This window comes from Phyllosticta capitalensis, assembly GCF_038381095.1.
Source record: "Phyllosticta capitalensis strain CBS 128856 chromosome Unknown BKA78scaffold_4, whole genome shotgun sequence".
Classification (NCBI taxonomy): Eukaryota; Fungi; Ascomycota; class Dothideomycetes; order Botryosphaeriales; family Phyllostictaceae; genus Phyllosticta; species Phyllosticta capitalensis.
This window is the reverse complement of record NW_027117442.1, coordinates 1,057,309-1,071,535: the sequence shown is the minus strand read 5'-3', so window position 1 is coordinate 1,071,535 and position 14,227 is coordinate 1,057,309. Positions and strand designations below refer to the sequence as shown.

General features: G+C 54.5%; 4 protein-coding genes across 4 annotated transcripts; 3 read left to right on the top strand and 1 right to left on the bottom strand.

Annotated features, from left to right (window-relative positions):
• Positions 1–220: 220 nt before the first annotated feature.
• BKA78DRAFT_242459 (uncharacterized protein) lies at positions 221–1,193 on the top strand (the record flags this gene model as incomplete). The annotated part of the gene is made up of 2 exons (XM_066883932.1): positions 221–596; positions 643–1,193. Coding segments are annotated over 2 exons (927 nt in total), but the record flags the coding sequence as incomplete, so codon positions are not given.
• Positions 1,194–1,471: 278 nt separating this feature from the next.
• On the top strand, positions 1,472–2,053 carry BKA78DRAFT_351848 (uncharacterized protein; the record flags this gene model as incomplete). The annotated part of the gene is made up of 1 exon (XM_066891251.1): positions 1,472–2,053. The coding sequence occupies one exon, from the start codon at positions 1,472–1,474 to the stop codon at positions 2,051–2,053; it is 582 nt and encodes a 193-aa protein (XP_066745309.1).
• A 3,705-nt stretch (positions 2,054–5,758) lies between these two features.
• Positions 5,759–7,664, bottom strand: BKA78DRAFT_294562 (heat shock protein; the record flags this gene model as incomplete). Its single annotated transcript, XM_066886371.1, has 5 exons — positions 5,759–5,911; positions 5,959–6,553; positions 6,600–7,305; positions 7,355–7,548; positions 7,600–7,664. The coding sequence occupies 5 exons, from the start codon at positions 7,662–7,664 to the stop codon at positions 5,759–5,761; spliced, it is 1,713 nt and encodes a 570-aa protein (XP_066745308.1).
• Positions 7,665–9,498: 1,834 nt separating this feature from the next.
• BKA78DRAFT_311288 (uncharacterized protein) lies at positions 9,499–13,977 on the top strand. The gene is made up of 2 exons (XM_066888198.1): positions 9,499–11,138; positions 11,217–13,977. Exons 1-2 carry the CDS (start codon positions 9,963–9,965, stop codon positions 13,587–13,589), a joined length of 3,549 nt encoding a protein of 1,182 aa, XP_066745307.1. The 5' UTR covers positions 9,499–9,962; the 3' UTR covers positions 13,590–13,977.
• The last annotated feature ends 250 nt before the right edge of the window (positions 13,978–14,227 follow it).

Below are 14,227 nucleotides of genomic sequence, written 5' to 3'. Positions count from 1 at the left end.
AGACATCCCCATTCTCTCTATAAACATGCTGCGCACGGCTGGATCGTGTCGCCATCTCACGATTCGACAGATTGGAGCAGGCTTCGCGACCAAACGAGCTTTCTCGAGCTTCTTGTCAACTGCGCGTCACCCGTCGCGAGTTGTACGCGCCCAACCAGCCATCATGCCCAGATCTTCCAAATCCAGACAGTCAACAACAACCAAGACTCCCAGGAAACCACCCTCACCTCCGCGTCCGTCTGCTTCCATCCTCCTCGTATCGCCTGCCAACGAAATCCTACTGCTGCATCGCGTTCAGACCTCGTCCTCCTTTCCCAGCGCGCACGTCTTTCCCGGCGGCAACTGCTCGGCGACGCACGACGGGGAGATACCAGGTGTAGATGACGAGGCGAGGCATAGAGATGGAGACGTGTATAGATGGGCGGCAATAAGGGAATGCTTCGAAGAAAGCGGGCTGCTGCTTGCGCGGAAGAGGGGACAGGACGGACTGGTTTCGGTGCCAGAGGAGCAACGGGAAAAGGCGAGGAAGGACGTTCACGCCGGGACCAGGCGATTCAAGGACGTGTTGGTTGAACGGGATGCGGAAGCTGATTTGGGTATGTCAGAATTGAAATATAGATGAATATGGCTGATGGAATCTAGAAAACCTGATCCCATTCACGCGATGGATTACGCCGACAAACGTCCCTAAGCGCTTCACGACTCAAATGTATCTCTACCTAATGCCTCTACTTTCTTCCTCGCCATCTCTCCCATCGTCCGACGAGGCCGTTCTCCCCTTGCCCACGTCCGACGGCGGCATCGAGCACACCGCCGCGCGATTCCTCCCTGCCCAAGACTGGCTCTCTCAAGCCCGCGCCGACGAAATCATCTTATTCCCGCCTCAATTCTTCTTGCTGCATCTCGTCTCAGAGTTTCTCATCCCCTCTTCATCTTCTGGCGCTTCATCCCTCGACCGGGAGACGCTCCAAAAACAGCGCTCCGCTCTCCTCTCGTTCATCGACACCCACAAGTGGGGCAACAAGTGCATCTCCCCTTCCTTCCTGACCAAAACCTCCGACGGCCGTGCAGTCTTGGGTCTGGACAAGTCCGGACCCGAGATTGAAGCCATGAAGAAGGGCGGCAGGGAGGGGACGAGCGAGTGGGTCGTGTTTGTCGATTTTCGAAAGGAGGGTCCGAGGAGAGTGGAGGTGGGGAAGAGGGATGAGGTGCTGAAAGAGGTGCGCGAGAGCGGGAAGAGCGCCAGGCTTTAGGTCGATAGCCAAATTCTTCTGAATATCGAGATATCACCAGCTGGGCCATCTTTACATCTGGGAGGGCTCCCGTAAGCGCCGAGCTCAAGGTGGACCCACTTGCTTCCTGGTCCTTGCCGTTCCTTGCAGGCTACTGCGCATCGCCTCACTTCCAATCGACGATTGAAGACTTCGACAATCCACCTCGACTCCAAATTTGCGACATCGTCATCATCAACATGCCGCGCAACAAACCACGCCTCCACCTTGCTCTCTACGCGCGCCCCAAGCATCCTGACGCTCCACACTACGCATTACTCATCTGCCCCAAAGACATTAGTTTACGTCCGTCCCAGGAACAGCAGATTCTGAAGCACCACGTCTTGAATAGGCTCCCCATCTCTGGCCTCGCATCGCCGCCCTGGGCTTACGAGTACACGCGGATCGCCTCGCTCCAATCTGACCCGCGCTTGCTGATTTGCGTTGTGATCGGCAAGCTCGTCGTGTCAGCCGAAGAGGTTGCCGCTATTGTGCAAGAGGTGAAGATTTATCAGGGTGACGATGAAGATCGCGAGAAGGCGGAGAGATTTGATTGTGTCGAGTGGGTGCAGTCTGCAGTGGGTGCATTGAGGGCGAAGGGAGCGGTGAGTGGCATGCCGGAATGGGAGGTGGTTAAAGAAAAGGCCTTGGCGTTCTTGAAGAGGGAGAGGGAAGCAGGCCGGTGGGATGCTGGTGATGAAAAGGTTGAGACGGAAGGGGAGAGGGCAGTGCCGGTGCTGGAGTTGATCGGGGGCAAAGAGAGAGTTCTTGAGGCGCGGTGATGGATGCCCCTTCCTCGCCCTTATTTCAATCACAGACATCAGGTAGCAATCGACACAGCTACTTGGAAGAAAATTCCAGCGACATACTCTGTCTGTCCTTGTCCGCTCGCAGGAGACGACCCTAGAGCGGAATTCCATGAACACTTCGTGTCTCACCTCGCGGGTCACTTTGATTTCAGACCCTCTGCATCTGTCAGTCTAGTGAAACTTTCTGAGCATCGAGAGCTCATCAACATCATCCCTTGATAATTTTCTCCCTCAGCGTCGGTCAGCGCTGCCAAGCGGAGCGGTTGAGAATCTCAGGGGATCTTTTCGAAAAGAGTGGCGGATTTTGTTTTGAGCGCAAGAAGAAGCACAGAAGCCAGTCACTTGTTTAGTGGTGTATTTATACAAACACTCGCCCAGCGATGCGTCAGGTTGAGGACCGAAGACTAGTACAATAAAGAGAGGAGAAGAAGCCTCTTATATATTCTTGTGGCCCGTCTTCAGGAGCAAGTCAGTTGACTTCCGCAGACTATGACCACGGATATACACTTTGGACACTGGAGTATCTCGCTCCGTGCCCGGTTTGGCTGCGGAGTGTCACCAGACCCAATTCATGGTCTCTTGACGAGTGCCTGTGACCCCTGACCCCTGAATTTTTCGCCGATGACCCAGAATCAAAGCTTGCTCATTGCACTATAAATGCACTCGCGCTACCCCCCTCAACTGTTGATCTGTACAAAGCTTTCAACACAACAAGATCTCGAGGAGTGGGAGCGACCGCAATGATACACTGCGCTCTGTCTTTCTGGAGACTGGTACCAAATTTTGAGCACTTGAGACGACCGCAGGTCTCCGGCGATTGTTTGTGCGGGAATCATATCATCATTATTGCCAGACTGTAGCGCCCGTCAAATTTTTGCCATCAAGTTGAGTATTCTAATGAATTCTCCCCGTATCTTTGCCCGGGAGGTGGGAGGAGTTGAAAGCAACGGATTCCCGCGAGGTTGCTAACGGGACGGCATGAGACAACCAGTAGGATGGCTATGAAGCTTATGCAGTCAGGAAGATCCGTGTGTCACGCAAGTCTAGGAGCAGCTTGCAGACAAATCGAGCCTATCTATACGATTGAGGATTGAGGGACCCTGGTTAAAGGAACTGCGAAGCAAACCATGTGATCAAACTCCTGGAAGGTCCTGATTAGTTGTGATCTGCTCGCGTGGCGAACTGTTTTGGCAGATGCCTTTGGAAAAGAGCTTGAGCTCCCTATATAAACCACACACCTTCACTTCACCGGCCCTCAAAAAGAATCTCCTCGACGTCTAACTATCCATCAGTCATCATAGACACCTCACTGCGCCAGCGCAGTTGTTTCCACCACGACTAAAAAAGGCCGGGGCGCCTTCGTGTTTCTCCTGCTCACAAACTGACTGTTGAATGTCTCGGACCCTCATTGAATATCAGCAGGGAAGCGTGGTGATGAGGAGCATCCGTAAGCCGTGGCAACGGGCAACAAGCGAAGCGTCAGAAGTGAGGCAATGAACACAGGGTCAAAAGGCAAGAGTGTTTGCTGCGTGCGGCTGGGAAGCCAAGTTGGTGGCCTTCTGTAAACTGCTTCCCACTGTTAGAAAGATGAGAGACCATGTTCTGACTGAGAGGATAGCGGCAGAATGTCTCCTTATATACCTATCAAGCAGCGCACGGTCGACTTTTGCCAGCCAACCCGGTGTCAAAGTCGCATGGGCAGCTGACCCCTGAAATCACACTCAAGCTGCTCTCTCGGTCACGCACCAATGGGACTGCCGCAGTCTCTGTATAAGACCAGCCCAGACTATTAGAACCGGGTTCACCTCTCCTCTTTGAACTCATCTACCACCACCTTCGGGCATGCAAGTGCAAGTGGCAAGGGAAGTGAGCTTGAAGACACCCTCTACTTACTGCTCGGGCCTCCCAAGGACTCTCATTGATTTGACGGGGTTCTGGCGTCGTTTCTGTGACTTGTCCAGCCCAAGTCTTGCTTTGACTCGTTGATTGAGTACAAGTCGGAAAGCAGCAACGTCGTCACAAGGAGCAGTCAAACATCAGCAGGAGAAGATGATGACAAAATTTGATATCATAAGATGGCTGCAATGCTAGACTTGAAAGCAATAGCAGTGTCCTGGGAGCGAGCAAGACAGCGGAAAAGTGCATAGAGCCATTTGAAAGCGCCGCCCAAGCAAGTAAAACTCGGTAGACAGACGCTTCCACGACCAATGGGCTTGCTGGGAGCCATGAACTGCCAGGCAGTAAGCAGAAAATACTTCGCCGAGATAAAAGGAGAAGAACCACTTCTATACCTCTCTGAGAGTGAGTGGTCTCATGACTTCCTTTCTTGTCGCCATTCAAGCGGGTCAAGCGGCCACGTGCTTGACATGTATAAAGACCGCTCGATCCTCCCCCAAATTCGCTTCAATCATCCTCGCGAAGGCCTTGGATAGGAACCAATCCTCTTCAGACTTGTGAGGAAGGCATAGTCTTCCAAGCTACTTGGGTCGTGGACGGCGGCCGCAATCATCGAGATGGCCAGGGAGACTTTGCAGCCCGGTCGCCCTTTCGCTTTATGGCAACAGCAGAATAGGGAAATGGTGATCCGCTTCATTGAAGGACGATGCTCGCGTAAATGAAAGCTGGAGTAGGGAGCGGCACCAGGTATGTAGACCTTGAGAATGAGAGGCGGACGAGGAAGAGACGCCAAAAGTCGAATTGTTGGCATTGTCGTGAAGAAAACACCAGTAAGACCGCCTTGTGAGGTCGACCCTCTCGCTCAGCGATCGGCGGCGTGCCGCGCAAGTAGCGAAAGGATTAGAGCCTTTTGTAGCTACGATATGTCAGTCGCTCGCCCAAACCGCCTTTTCGTGCACCTGACCATGGCAGGCTCTGATCATTCTGCTTCTCGTGACATGTTAAGCGGCAAGACTAGCCGCAGTGATGCATGCTGCGGCTCTGGCGTATATTAAGCTGCCTCCAGTTTGCTTCTCTTCGCAACCATGGCTCCGCTGGTGCTCTTGTGTCTAGCAAGATATTACACGAGAGGCAGCACTGCCTGGGGAAGAATGAGCCCTAAAACTTCTTGGTGATTTCGGTGATTTTTGATACGCGGCGGCTTCGATCGCTGAGAGGCTTCTTTTGCGCTTCGCGATGTGGTGACCGTTCATCTCGTTGAAGCGTGGAGGCGATGAAGGATTGGTATGAAAGATGAAGAACAGCATCTGTCGAACTTCAACAGCGATTAGGAGACGAATTGCAGAGGCCAGAGATTGGCCTCTACGGAGCAAAGTCTTGGGGTATGCATGAAAGATGGGACAGTCTCGGAAACTGGAGCGACTAGTCTTGCAGAAGGAACTCAATCGAACAGCGACTTGAATGTTAGTCAACCAAGCAAGCCTGAGTCCACTCGACCAATTCGTCAAAACCACGTGCCATTACCGCTGTATAGAGACCTATGAACCGTCAACCGACCCGCTATGCAACGAAAAGCGCGAGCATGCATCATGCCAACTTCAGTCCATTTCCATCGCATCGCATCGCGTCAAACTAATCCTTCAATCATCTCATTCATTCATCAACCCAGGAATCACGCGTTGACCGTCGTCAAGACTTTTATGAAATTGAAGAAAAGGGGGAATAGGAGGGGAAGAGTCGTCATAAACATGTGAAAAGAGAATCGAAACTCCCAGGACCAATTTACCTGCCCATGCGGATGACACCGGCAGCAATCAGCTTCTGGACGTTGATCTTGACCTGTGGGTTCTTCATGTGCTCCTGCAGAGCCGCAGGGTCGCTCTTGGCCTGCTGCAGAATGCTCTGCATGACGGGGTCTTGGAGAATGGCAACAATCTGCGAGCGTTAGTTTTTGATCAAAAGAGAAGAGTCGTCCCACTTACATCCGGGTCCCTCTGGATACGCTCCATGGTCTGCTCCTCAGTCTCTCCCTCGCGAGCCGAGAACTGCGCCTGCAGTGCCTTTTGCTGCTGCTGGTCAATCTCGCGCGCATTCTTGCCACCCTCGTCGTGCTCAGCGGCCTCGGCGCACACGTCGAGACACTTGTTGTACTCGCGCATGGCAAAGAGAGCCTGAGCCTTGCGCAGGTATGCACGAACGAACTTGGGATCGCGCTTGATGGCCTCGTCGCAGTCCTGAACGGCCGTGGGGAAGGCGAGCAGCTTGATGTAGCAGGCGGCGCGGTTGCTGTAGCCGCGGGCGTCCTCAGGAGCGCGCTTGATCATCTCGGTGTAAGCGGCGACGGCAGCGGGCCAGTCGGCTTCCTTGAACTTTTGGTTGCCAAGCTCGCGAGCCTCCTCAGCCTTCTGGGGGTCGACGTAGGCCTCCTTCTCAGACTTGATCTTGGCCTTTTCCGCGGCGCGCATCTTGGTGAGAATGTCGGGAGTGCGGTGCTCCGTGAGGGAGCGGTTGTAGAACTCAATGGCGTTGGCGAGGTCGCCCTTCTTCTCATATGCAGTACCAATGCGGCCAAGCGCCCTTCAAAAGTCAGTACTTTCTCCATGATGGGACCAGGGTGACTTACTTGGCAATGAGCTTGAAGTCGGCAAACACCTCACGGCCATGCTCGACAGCCTTCTTGCAAGTCTCGATGCAACCATCGTAGTCGCCCTTCTCAAACTTGGCGGCACCGAGGTTGGTCAGGTAGGTAATGTCCTGGTAAGTCTCCCACGCCTCGTTGTATTTGGCAATGGCCTCGTCAAACTGCCTCTTCTTGTAGAATTGCGTTCCCTCGGCCTTGATGGCATCGGCCTTGGCCTTGGCCTCTTTCTTTGCCTTGGCCTCTTCGTCTTCCGGCTCAGGCTCAGGTTCGGGCTCGGGCTCCTTCTTTGGCTGCGCGGGCTTCGCGTCAGGCATGGGAACGTCCTCCTCCTGTTCCTGTCTGTGGACCTCCTGCGCGCCCTCGGGCGGCTGACCGAACGACATGTCGATGCCCAGAAGGACGCTCATGACCTGCAGGAAGCGGGGATCGCGCATCTCCGCGCCGACGCTTTGAGGGTTCTGCTTGATCCGTTGCAGCTTCTCCATGAATTCTTGGTCGGCGAGGAGCGAGGACGTCTTGGGGTTCGCGGCGAGCTTCTGGAACAGCTGCGGGTCGTTGAACATGTTTCCGAGGCCTCCAGAGGGATCCTCGTTTTCAATCGCACGCTTGACGGCGTCGAGACCGGACTTGGCCTGCGCGTTGGTAGGCTCAAGCTTGAGCGCCTCCTCAAAGGCTTCCACAGCATTCACTGCTCCCATCAGTATGAATTATAATGCCTCCTAGGAATCAAGACCTACCCAGGTCACCCTTTCCGTGCAGCGCGGAGCCCTTACGGCTCCAGCCTTTTGCCCAGTCAGGCTTGAGCTGAGTCGTCTTTTCGGCATCTTGGTAGGCGTGTTCAAAGTCCTTCATGGAAGCAAAGCATCCAGAGCGGTTCGAGTAGAGGACATGGTTCTGGGGGTCGAGCTCGATAGCTTGGGTGAACTTGTCACTGCACTGGCGTCAGCGAGATTCGGCGGGGTCTTGACGAAACTGCACGTACATTGCCTCGGGGAACTTCTTCTCAGCAAAGAGCTTGTTGCCCTCGGCCTTGAGCGCATCGGCCATTTTCAGAGTCGTAAAGTGAACGGTTCAATGTGGTTTCAATTGGACGTAGTTTCGAGAAGTTTGAACACCGTGATGCAGACCGTTAGGAGCTTGGTAGAGTTTATGTCTCAATCCTGGTACCGAGCAAGCGTCAACCAGTCAAATGCTGGAAACCTCTAGAAAGCCCGGATCATCGATACCCCGCGTCCGTGCGTTGCGAGTCAGTCTGCGAATCTTCTGAAACTCAACACCATCGTCCTCTCACCACGGCGTTTCTATTTTTGATGTGTTTCTTGGCATCACTCGTCTCTTTCGTTCGCAAATGTCAACTCCAAAGCGGTATCGGGGTGCTTAAATGCTCCCTGTGAATCTTCTTTTGAGAGCTCAAACATCCAAGTCTTCAGGTGTCGGGATGCTTGTATACACATCTTGACTTGGCAATTTGGATACCAGCTTGTGCCAAGCAACTTTGCATCACGACCTGGGGTTTATTCTCCACTGTGCAGAGACTGCTGCTATGGCTGTTGTTGAGTGTCATACTTGTTGGAGCCTCATGTTGACCGAGGCAGGTACAGAATGCTGGAGAATTCATCGACCGGAGAGCAGAATTCTTAGATGAACATTTTTTTCACCACCTCTTTGGCTTTGTCAAATCCGATACCTTGAACCACGCTCGCCCGATCGATACATCCTGTGTCTTGCACTGGGGCGTTCTCATATGTGGCGTCTTTACCTCAATACGACACAGAAATATGTCTCGAAATGTCTGGTCTTGCCCCAATCAGGATTTCGGATGGAGACGACATCTCGAATGCCCCTCGAAAGACCGACCACCAATCACGCAGAGCTCCAGTTTGCCACTGAGATGAGGCACGACAGAAACTTCCATCTTCGGTCCTGTGGACAGACCGCTTAGTTTCCGATGTCGTACATTCTTTGCGGTGTGTCCAGCATGAAACAGACGTTGGTATCTATTCGCTTTGGTTTCTCAACGCAGCACAGCCCGCAAGGCTCAACTGCAGCCATGTAGCCGATGAAAACGAGTCTTCCAGGTTGCAGTCCCAAGTCGTTTCCCACGTGTCCTGCTCCATCTTTGGACACTCTACCCCCCACTGTCTAAAAAATGGTCGACTCCTGATTTTCCGAAGACGAGAATAGTACACGTGCTGCGGGTGCCTACATTTGCAGAAATCTACGGAGGCCGGCGCGGCTGAAAGGAGAGCCGTAGTACTACACGTGATGGAGGGCGATTGGTCAAATATCGGAGTGAATTGTTGCACGAGCTGACAAGTGGTTAGATGCTGACGTTGGTGCCTGCGGCGCCCTGCCAAGGACGGCTCGAAAGATGCTTTGTTGGACATGGCCAGAATTTCGTCTGGAATTCGCCGACGACATTGTTTGGGATTCAGGTTGGCCAATGGCGCAGCAATGCATGGACGGACCGGCGAGCCGCAGGGGACGGAGAACGAGACGGCCGGGAGCCGGTCAAGACTGTTGGTGAGTACTCGGGAGTGCAAAAAGTTGGAGGCTGGGGGCTGGCGAGGCGTGCAGTGACGGATGCAAGCTGCGGGAGAGATGGACGTCGACTGGTCCGTCGCGATGGTGACGATCGTCAGCCCTGTCGGTGCATCTCCAGACGATGACGAGGGAGAAGAGGAAGATGCAGAAGAGAGTCGAAATCACCTGGGCAGCAACGACGCGAAACAGGAAGCCGCAGTACAAGGGTAGGCGCTGTTGCAGACCCCGCACATCAATTGGCTCTCGCTCGTCACCCTCGGCGTGGGAGGAGGAGGAGACGCATCACTGCGCATCCATCCTGAATGATGCGCCGCTCGTCTTCAACTCTGCACCTCGCCTTCAACTCGAGCCTGTCGTTGCGTCGCCCCCGTCAGCAACTGCCAGCCTGAACCTTGGACCATTTGGCGACTCGGCCCGCCCCCAACCAAGCTCCCTCCCGCGACCATCCGACCCGCACGCCAATCAACGCCGCCTCCCGCGACCCCAATACCACCACTCCCGCCCGTCACAGTCGCCCGAGTGCGCGTTTCAGATACCTTTTAGCCCCGTATTCTGAACTTCTTGCCCTGCCACTGTCCTTGGTTGCGCTGCTTTCTTTTTCTTTCCAGCCTCTTTCATCATACCTTGACAAAGTCGCCCAAGATTCGACTCGATTGTTGCCGGCGCTCCATATCTATGCGAATGACTGCTGAGACGGCTTCCCCGAAGCAAAATTTCGCTCTTTCGGGCCATAGAGGTCCAGGCCGCTGAAGCGTCTTCGCAGCGACGACAATAGACGCCCGAACTTGCGCTTCGACTGCCATGCCATCTGCTCAACTCGCCGCGAGCGCCAACGGAGTCCTGCAGTCGTCGAGAGATTCGTCGCTTTTCAGAGCTCATAAACAGCTTCCGAGAAAGGGCGACTTCTTGCGGTTGCCCGGCGCATTTCCTCAGACGACGACTTGGAACGACGATTCTTGTACCGAATTTAGTGACGACTCGACTCCAATCGGTTCTCCTTTGCAAAATGGACGCGACTCTGGTCTGCCGCCAACCCCACCGTCCCACGAAACGCAAAGGCGAGCTCCTAGTGCCGCAGATGTGACCGACGGCGTCGTGGCAAAAAGACCCTCCTTGCGCACACCCATAAATCAAAGAAGCCCCCCAACTCCTGAGCCGAGTCCACCGCGACGTCCCGAATACCCTCAGACGAAGCTTCAGCCTCCTCCCACTCTTCGATACCCTTCATCCCGAGCAGAGTCTTTCACTACCGCTAAAAGCCACTTTGAATCCGACGAAGACGTCTCCCAAGCCTCGTACTATGACGCCTTGACTCCGGTCCAACAGATTGTCATCGAAGCGAAGCAGACCAAGGATATGAGCTTTGGATTGGGGTTACATTTTGAGACGGGCGACGATGTGACTCCGACGGAGCGTAACCCTTTTGGGCAGACGACACGGTCGTACTCTTCGGCAACCAACGGCACGTGGGAAACAAGCAATGGCGTCGGGACTGTGAAGAATGGACCAAAACGGCCCCTTGCATCTCACACGCCTCCCATTACCGTAACCAAGAGGGGACATGGTCCGCGCGAACACGAAGGAGAGGGCAAAAAGCTGCCAAAGAGCCCTGCTCTGGAAAATTTTGCTCGAGACATTGGATGGAACGGTGATGCCCATAGTGAGACCAATTCAGATTCCAAGCGCCTTTCGAGCACATCAACTACTTCTACGGTTGTCGAGGCCGTTGTGGTTCCCACTCCGCCAGACTCTAGGCGACAGCTTCGTCATGCTGGAAGGAATTTGGCTTTCCGGCATACCAGTGACACAACGGCTGATCGTCCGTCACGCCGTCTGTCACACGGCATATCTGGAAATGGAGAAGATCGTACTCATCGATTACTCCACCACAATGAGCGGATCCCTGATAGGAGGAAGCGAAATAGCCTTGGTACAGACTTGCCCACTGCTGGGCCTGGTCAACACGACATCCTTTCGGTACTAGTGATCCCCAACTATACGACTGCCAGGACCTCCGGCAAAAGCTTTCGGGATAGTGTGCTTACAATTCAGCAGTCAAAAATTCACGCGGATCAGAATGGTTCTCCAGGTTACTTTGACGTGCCCAAAAGGTCGTTGAAGAAAGCTCCGGATGGCAATGCGCCTTTTTTGAAACGTTCCGAAGCGGTACACGGTCGGCGAATCGTCACAGCTCCAGCGATTGTAAACCGTAATAAAGAAAGAGTGACTTTGGAATACTCCCCAAAGCAGAATTCCTATGAGGGATTTCGACGACTTTTGGACGATTCCTCGGACAGGTCTCTGCAGTCCACCCCATCCCCCGATATCAAACGATTCGTACCTTCACCTCTGGCGAGCAAAGAAGCCAGACGGCTTTTGCAAGAGCATGCTCAAGACGCGGCCAAGCCTCATCCTCAGCTTGGTCCGACGGACCTTTTGAGCCCGAATCAAGCAAAGACGACTGACAGTATCAAATCACGTGCGAGTGATCGCACTGAAGACGTTCGTCGTCCAAGTATTGACCACGATCGAAACTCACCAGTGCTGACTCACACGGGCCGCACCAGCTTCGATAGAGCGACCCTCTACACCTCCCGATACCGAGATGCCTCGCAAACGCCATACTCGCAGCACTCGCAAGTATCGGGAGTGTCTGATGGTCTCGAAGTTCACGAAGCAACGGCAATGGCAATTTACCCACACAACAACAACAGTCTGGTTGTTGTTCAACAGATTGCTCGGGACAGCTCTGTCTCGAGCAGTGGAAACCAGACTTTTACAACAGCGGGCCCTTCCATGTCACAAGCCAATATTTTCGGCAGTTCTCTGGCTCCTCCTGTGCTAATGTTCAACGACAAACCGCTCCCAATTCCCAAGGACGATTCTCCGACTCCACCCGCCTTGATGTTTAACGATAAGCCGCTGCCGGTTCCAGGTTTATTTGATGACGACTCTGCCGACACGGCTTTGGAAAATCCCCGCACACCTCCGCTACCGCCTGCATTCAACATTATTCCACCGACGCCTCACAACGACAATGAGAGTGACTCTAAGGATGCTGATCGGCCTAGTCGCCGCCAATCGTTGTCCAAAAGGGCGAGGCGATATTCTGACAGCTTGATCCAGCCCGTTTTGGAGCGCACTGCTACCATTACGAAGCGGATGAACATTACCTTCCCGCAAAGGCGACAATCACTCACAAGCAAGGATGCCCTCGAGCGGCATAATAACACTCTCCACCCGTTTTGGCGTCCACGCGGCTTTTGGGACGACTTTACTAGCGATTCCGACGAGGAGTTTGATAATATCGACGCGATGCCAGTTGGTCGCTTGCCAATGGGGGGTGACACTAGCGATGTTGGCGCAGAAGAAACACAACGCCAACGGATTGCAGCTCTCGGCCGCCGCCTCACAAACGGCTTCAAAGGGAGCGGAGGATTCTTGATTGGCAACAGTCTTGGTGTTGAACGTGCTGGTAGCAACGCTCGCCGCCACCACATTCAACTTCCATCTGTCCCGATGGCCGACGTACGCGCTGGGCTACGTAGCGGGTTGGTCAAAACTAGCACTGGCCTTGGCCGCGCAAAAGCTACCACTCTCGAGCATGCGGGCGTCCTGGCTCGCCGCATTGGGCGCTTTGAAGGCCGAATCATGAAGCAGCGCTCACAAGGCACGCTCCGCCACAATGTGCACCAACCCGACAATACGGCCATCACCAACATCACCACAACCACCAACCCGCCGCCCCAGCCTCCCAACAATGACCACGATGCTGCCCTCGTCGACGCCGCAGACGACGGTCCCCGCGTCATTACAACCATCACCACTAGCTCTCCCAATGCGAAAGCGACGCCAACCCTGCGCACCGAGTCATCCATGGACCTTGCGCTGTCCGGCAGCGCTGGCGGCGTATCGCGCTTCAGCACCGCATCCACCTCGACCGCCAATGCCGGCCCCGCGACATCAGACGAAGTCGACATTGAGCAGCAGTACGAAGACTTTCGCCGAGCGCGCGAGCAGGCGCGGCAAAAGTGGCACGCGTACCACGACCGCAAGAACAAGTTTACAAACTACATCTACGAGGAGAGGGGTCGCCCGACCGTAGCTGCAGGGGTGTCGACGTCTGATGCTGCAGGGGCGGATACAGCCAATGAGACTACGGCACCGTCTAGTACGCGCCGCAGACGCAGTCTCTCCCTTCCTGGCACGCGCTGGAGCGTCGAGGTTGTCGGGCTTGCGGGGCTGCGGGAGAAGCTTGCTGAAGCGCGCGCCGAGAGGCGGAGAGATCGCTTGAGAGGCAGCATTCGCGTGAGGCCCGTCGAGCGCCAGAGCAGTACGAGAGAAAGAAGTGGGAGGGAGAGCTTGGGGTGGGGTTCCGTATGGGGAGCGGGAGGGGTAGCGGACGGTGGCACAGGTGTGACGCGTTGAGAGAGGTAGGTTTGACACGACGGAGATCTTTTCAAAGTTTCGCGACCGCAGCGCTGGATGCCGCAACGACGATACGACGACACGATTTACGACGCTTGCTTTCTGCCTTCTCATGGCTATCTCAACATTCCACTCGTCATTTTCGCCTGTTGTCTTCTAATATAGCTTACACATTTCGCATCTCCTTTGAGCGATTTTGTCCTTTGAATGTACGCCTCGACGAATGTAACGACGGGCGGGTCGACAGAAAAGCAATCAGGGGTTGGTTTCGTGCATTCGGTCTTGGCAGGGGGTCGCCACATGACACGTCACGGCCGCGGTGTTTACTTTATTGCTGACGGCTGTAGTACGCCATTTGTACGCAGGTCCTAATGAATATTTGCAGAAACTCGTTAGTGCAGCGCTCAGGATTCAGTGCATTCTTCTTCCAGGATACCCGGCGTCTTCCGGCCAGTCTCGGAGATGCCGCCGCGCAGCACGCCATTGGCTCTTTGCAGCAGGGGGCAAAAGAGTTTGGACGCGACGCAGACGTTGGCAAGGTAACAAGCGTTAGAGACGCGTCCGACTCCCCCTCACCTCCAAACTCTGTTACACCGCGTCGACGGAGCCGAGGTGACGCAAACTTTGCAATTGTTGAG

Excerpts from the sequence above, each read along its gene's own strand:
- BKA78DRAFT_311288 (XM_066888198.1), top strand. The coding sequence starts at position 9,963 with ATGCCATCTGCTCAACTCGCCGCGAGCGCCAACGGAGTCCTGCAGTCG. Across the intron at positions 11,139-11,216 it reads GTCAACACGACATCCTTTCG|TCAAAAATTCACGCGGATCA; the intron begins GTACTAGTGATC and ends ACAATTCAGCAG.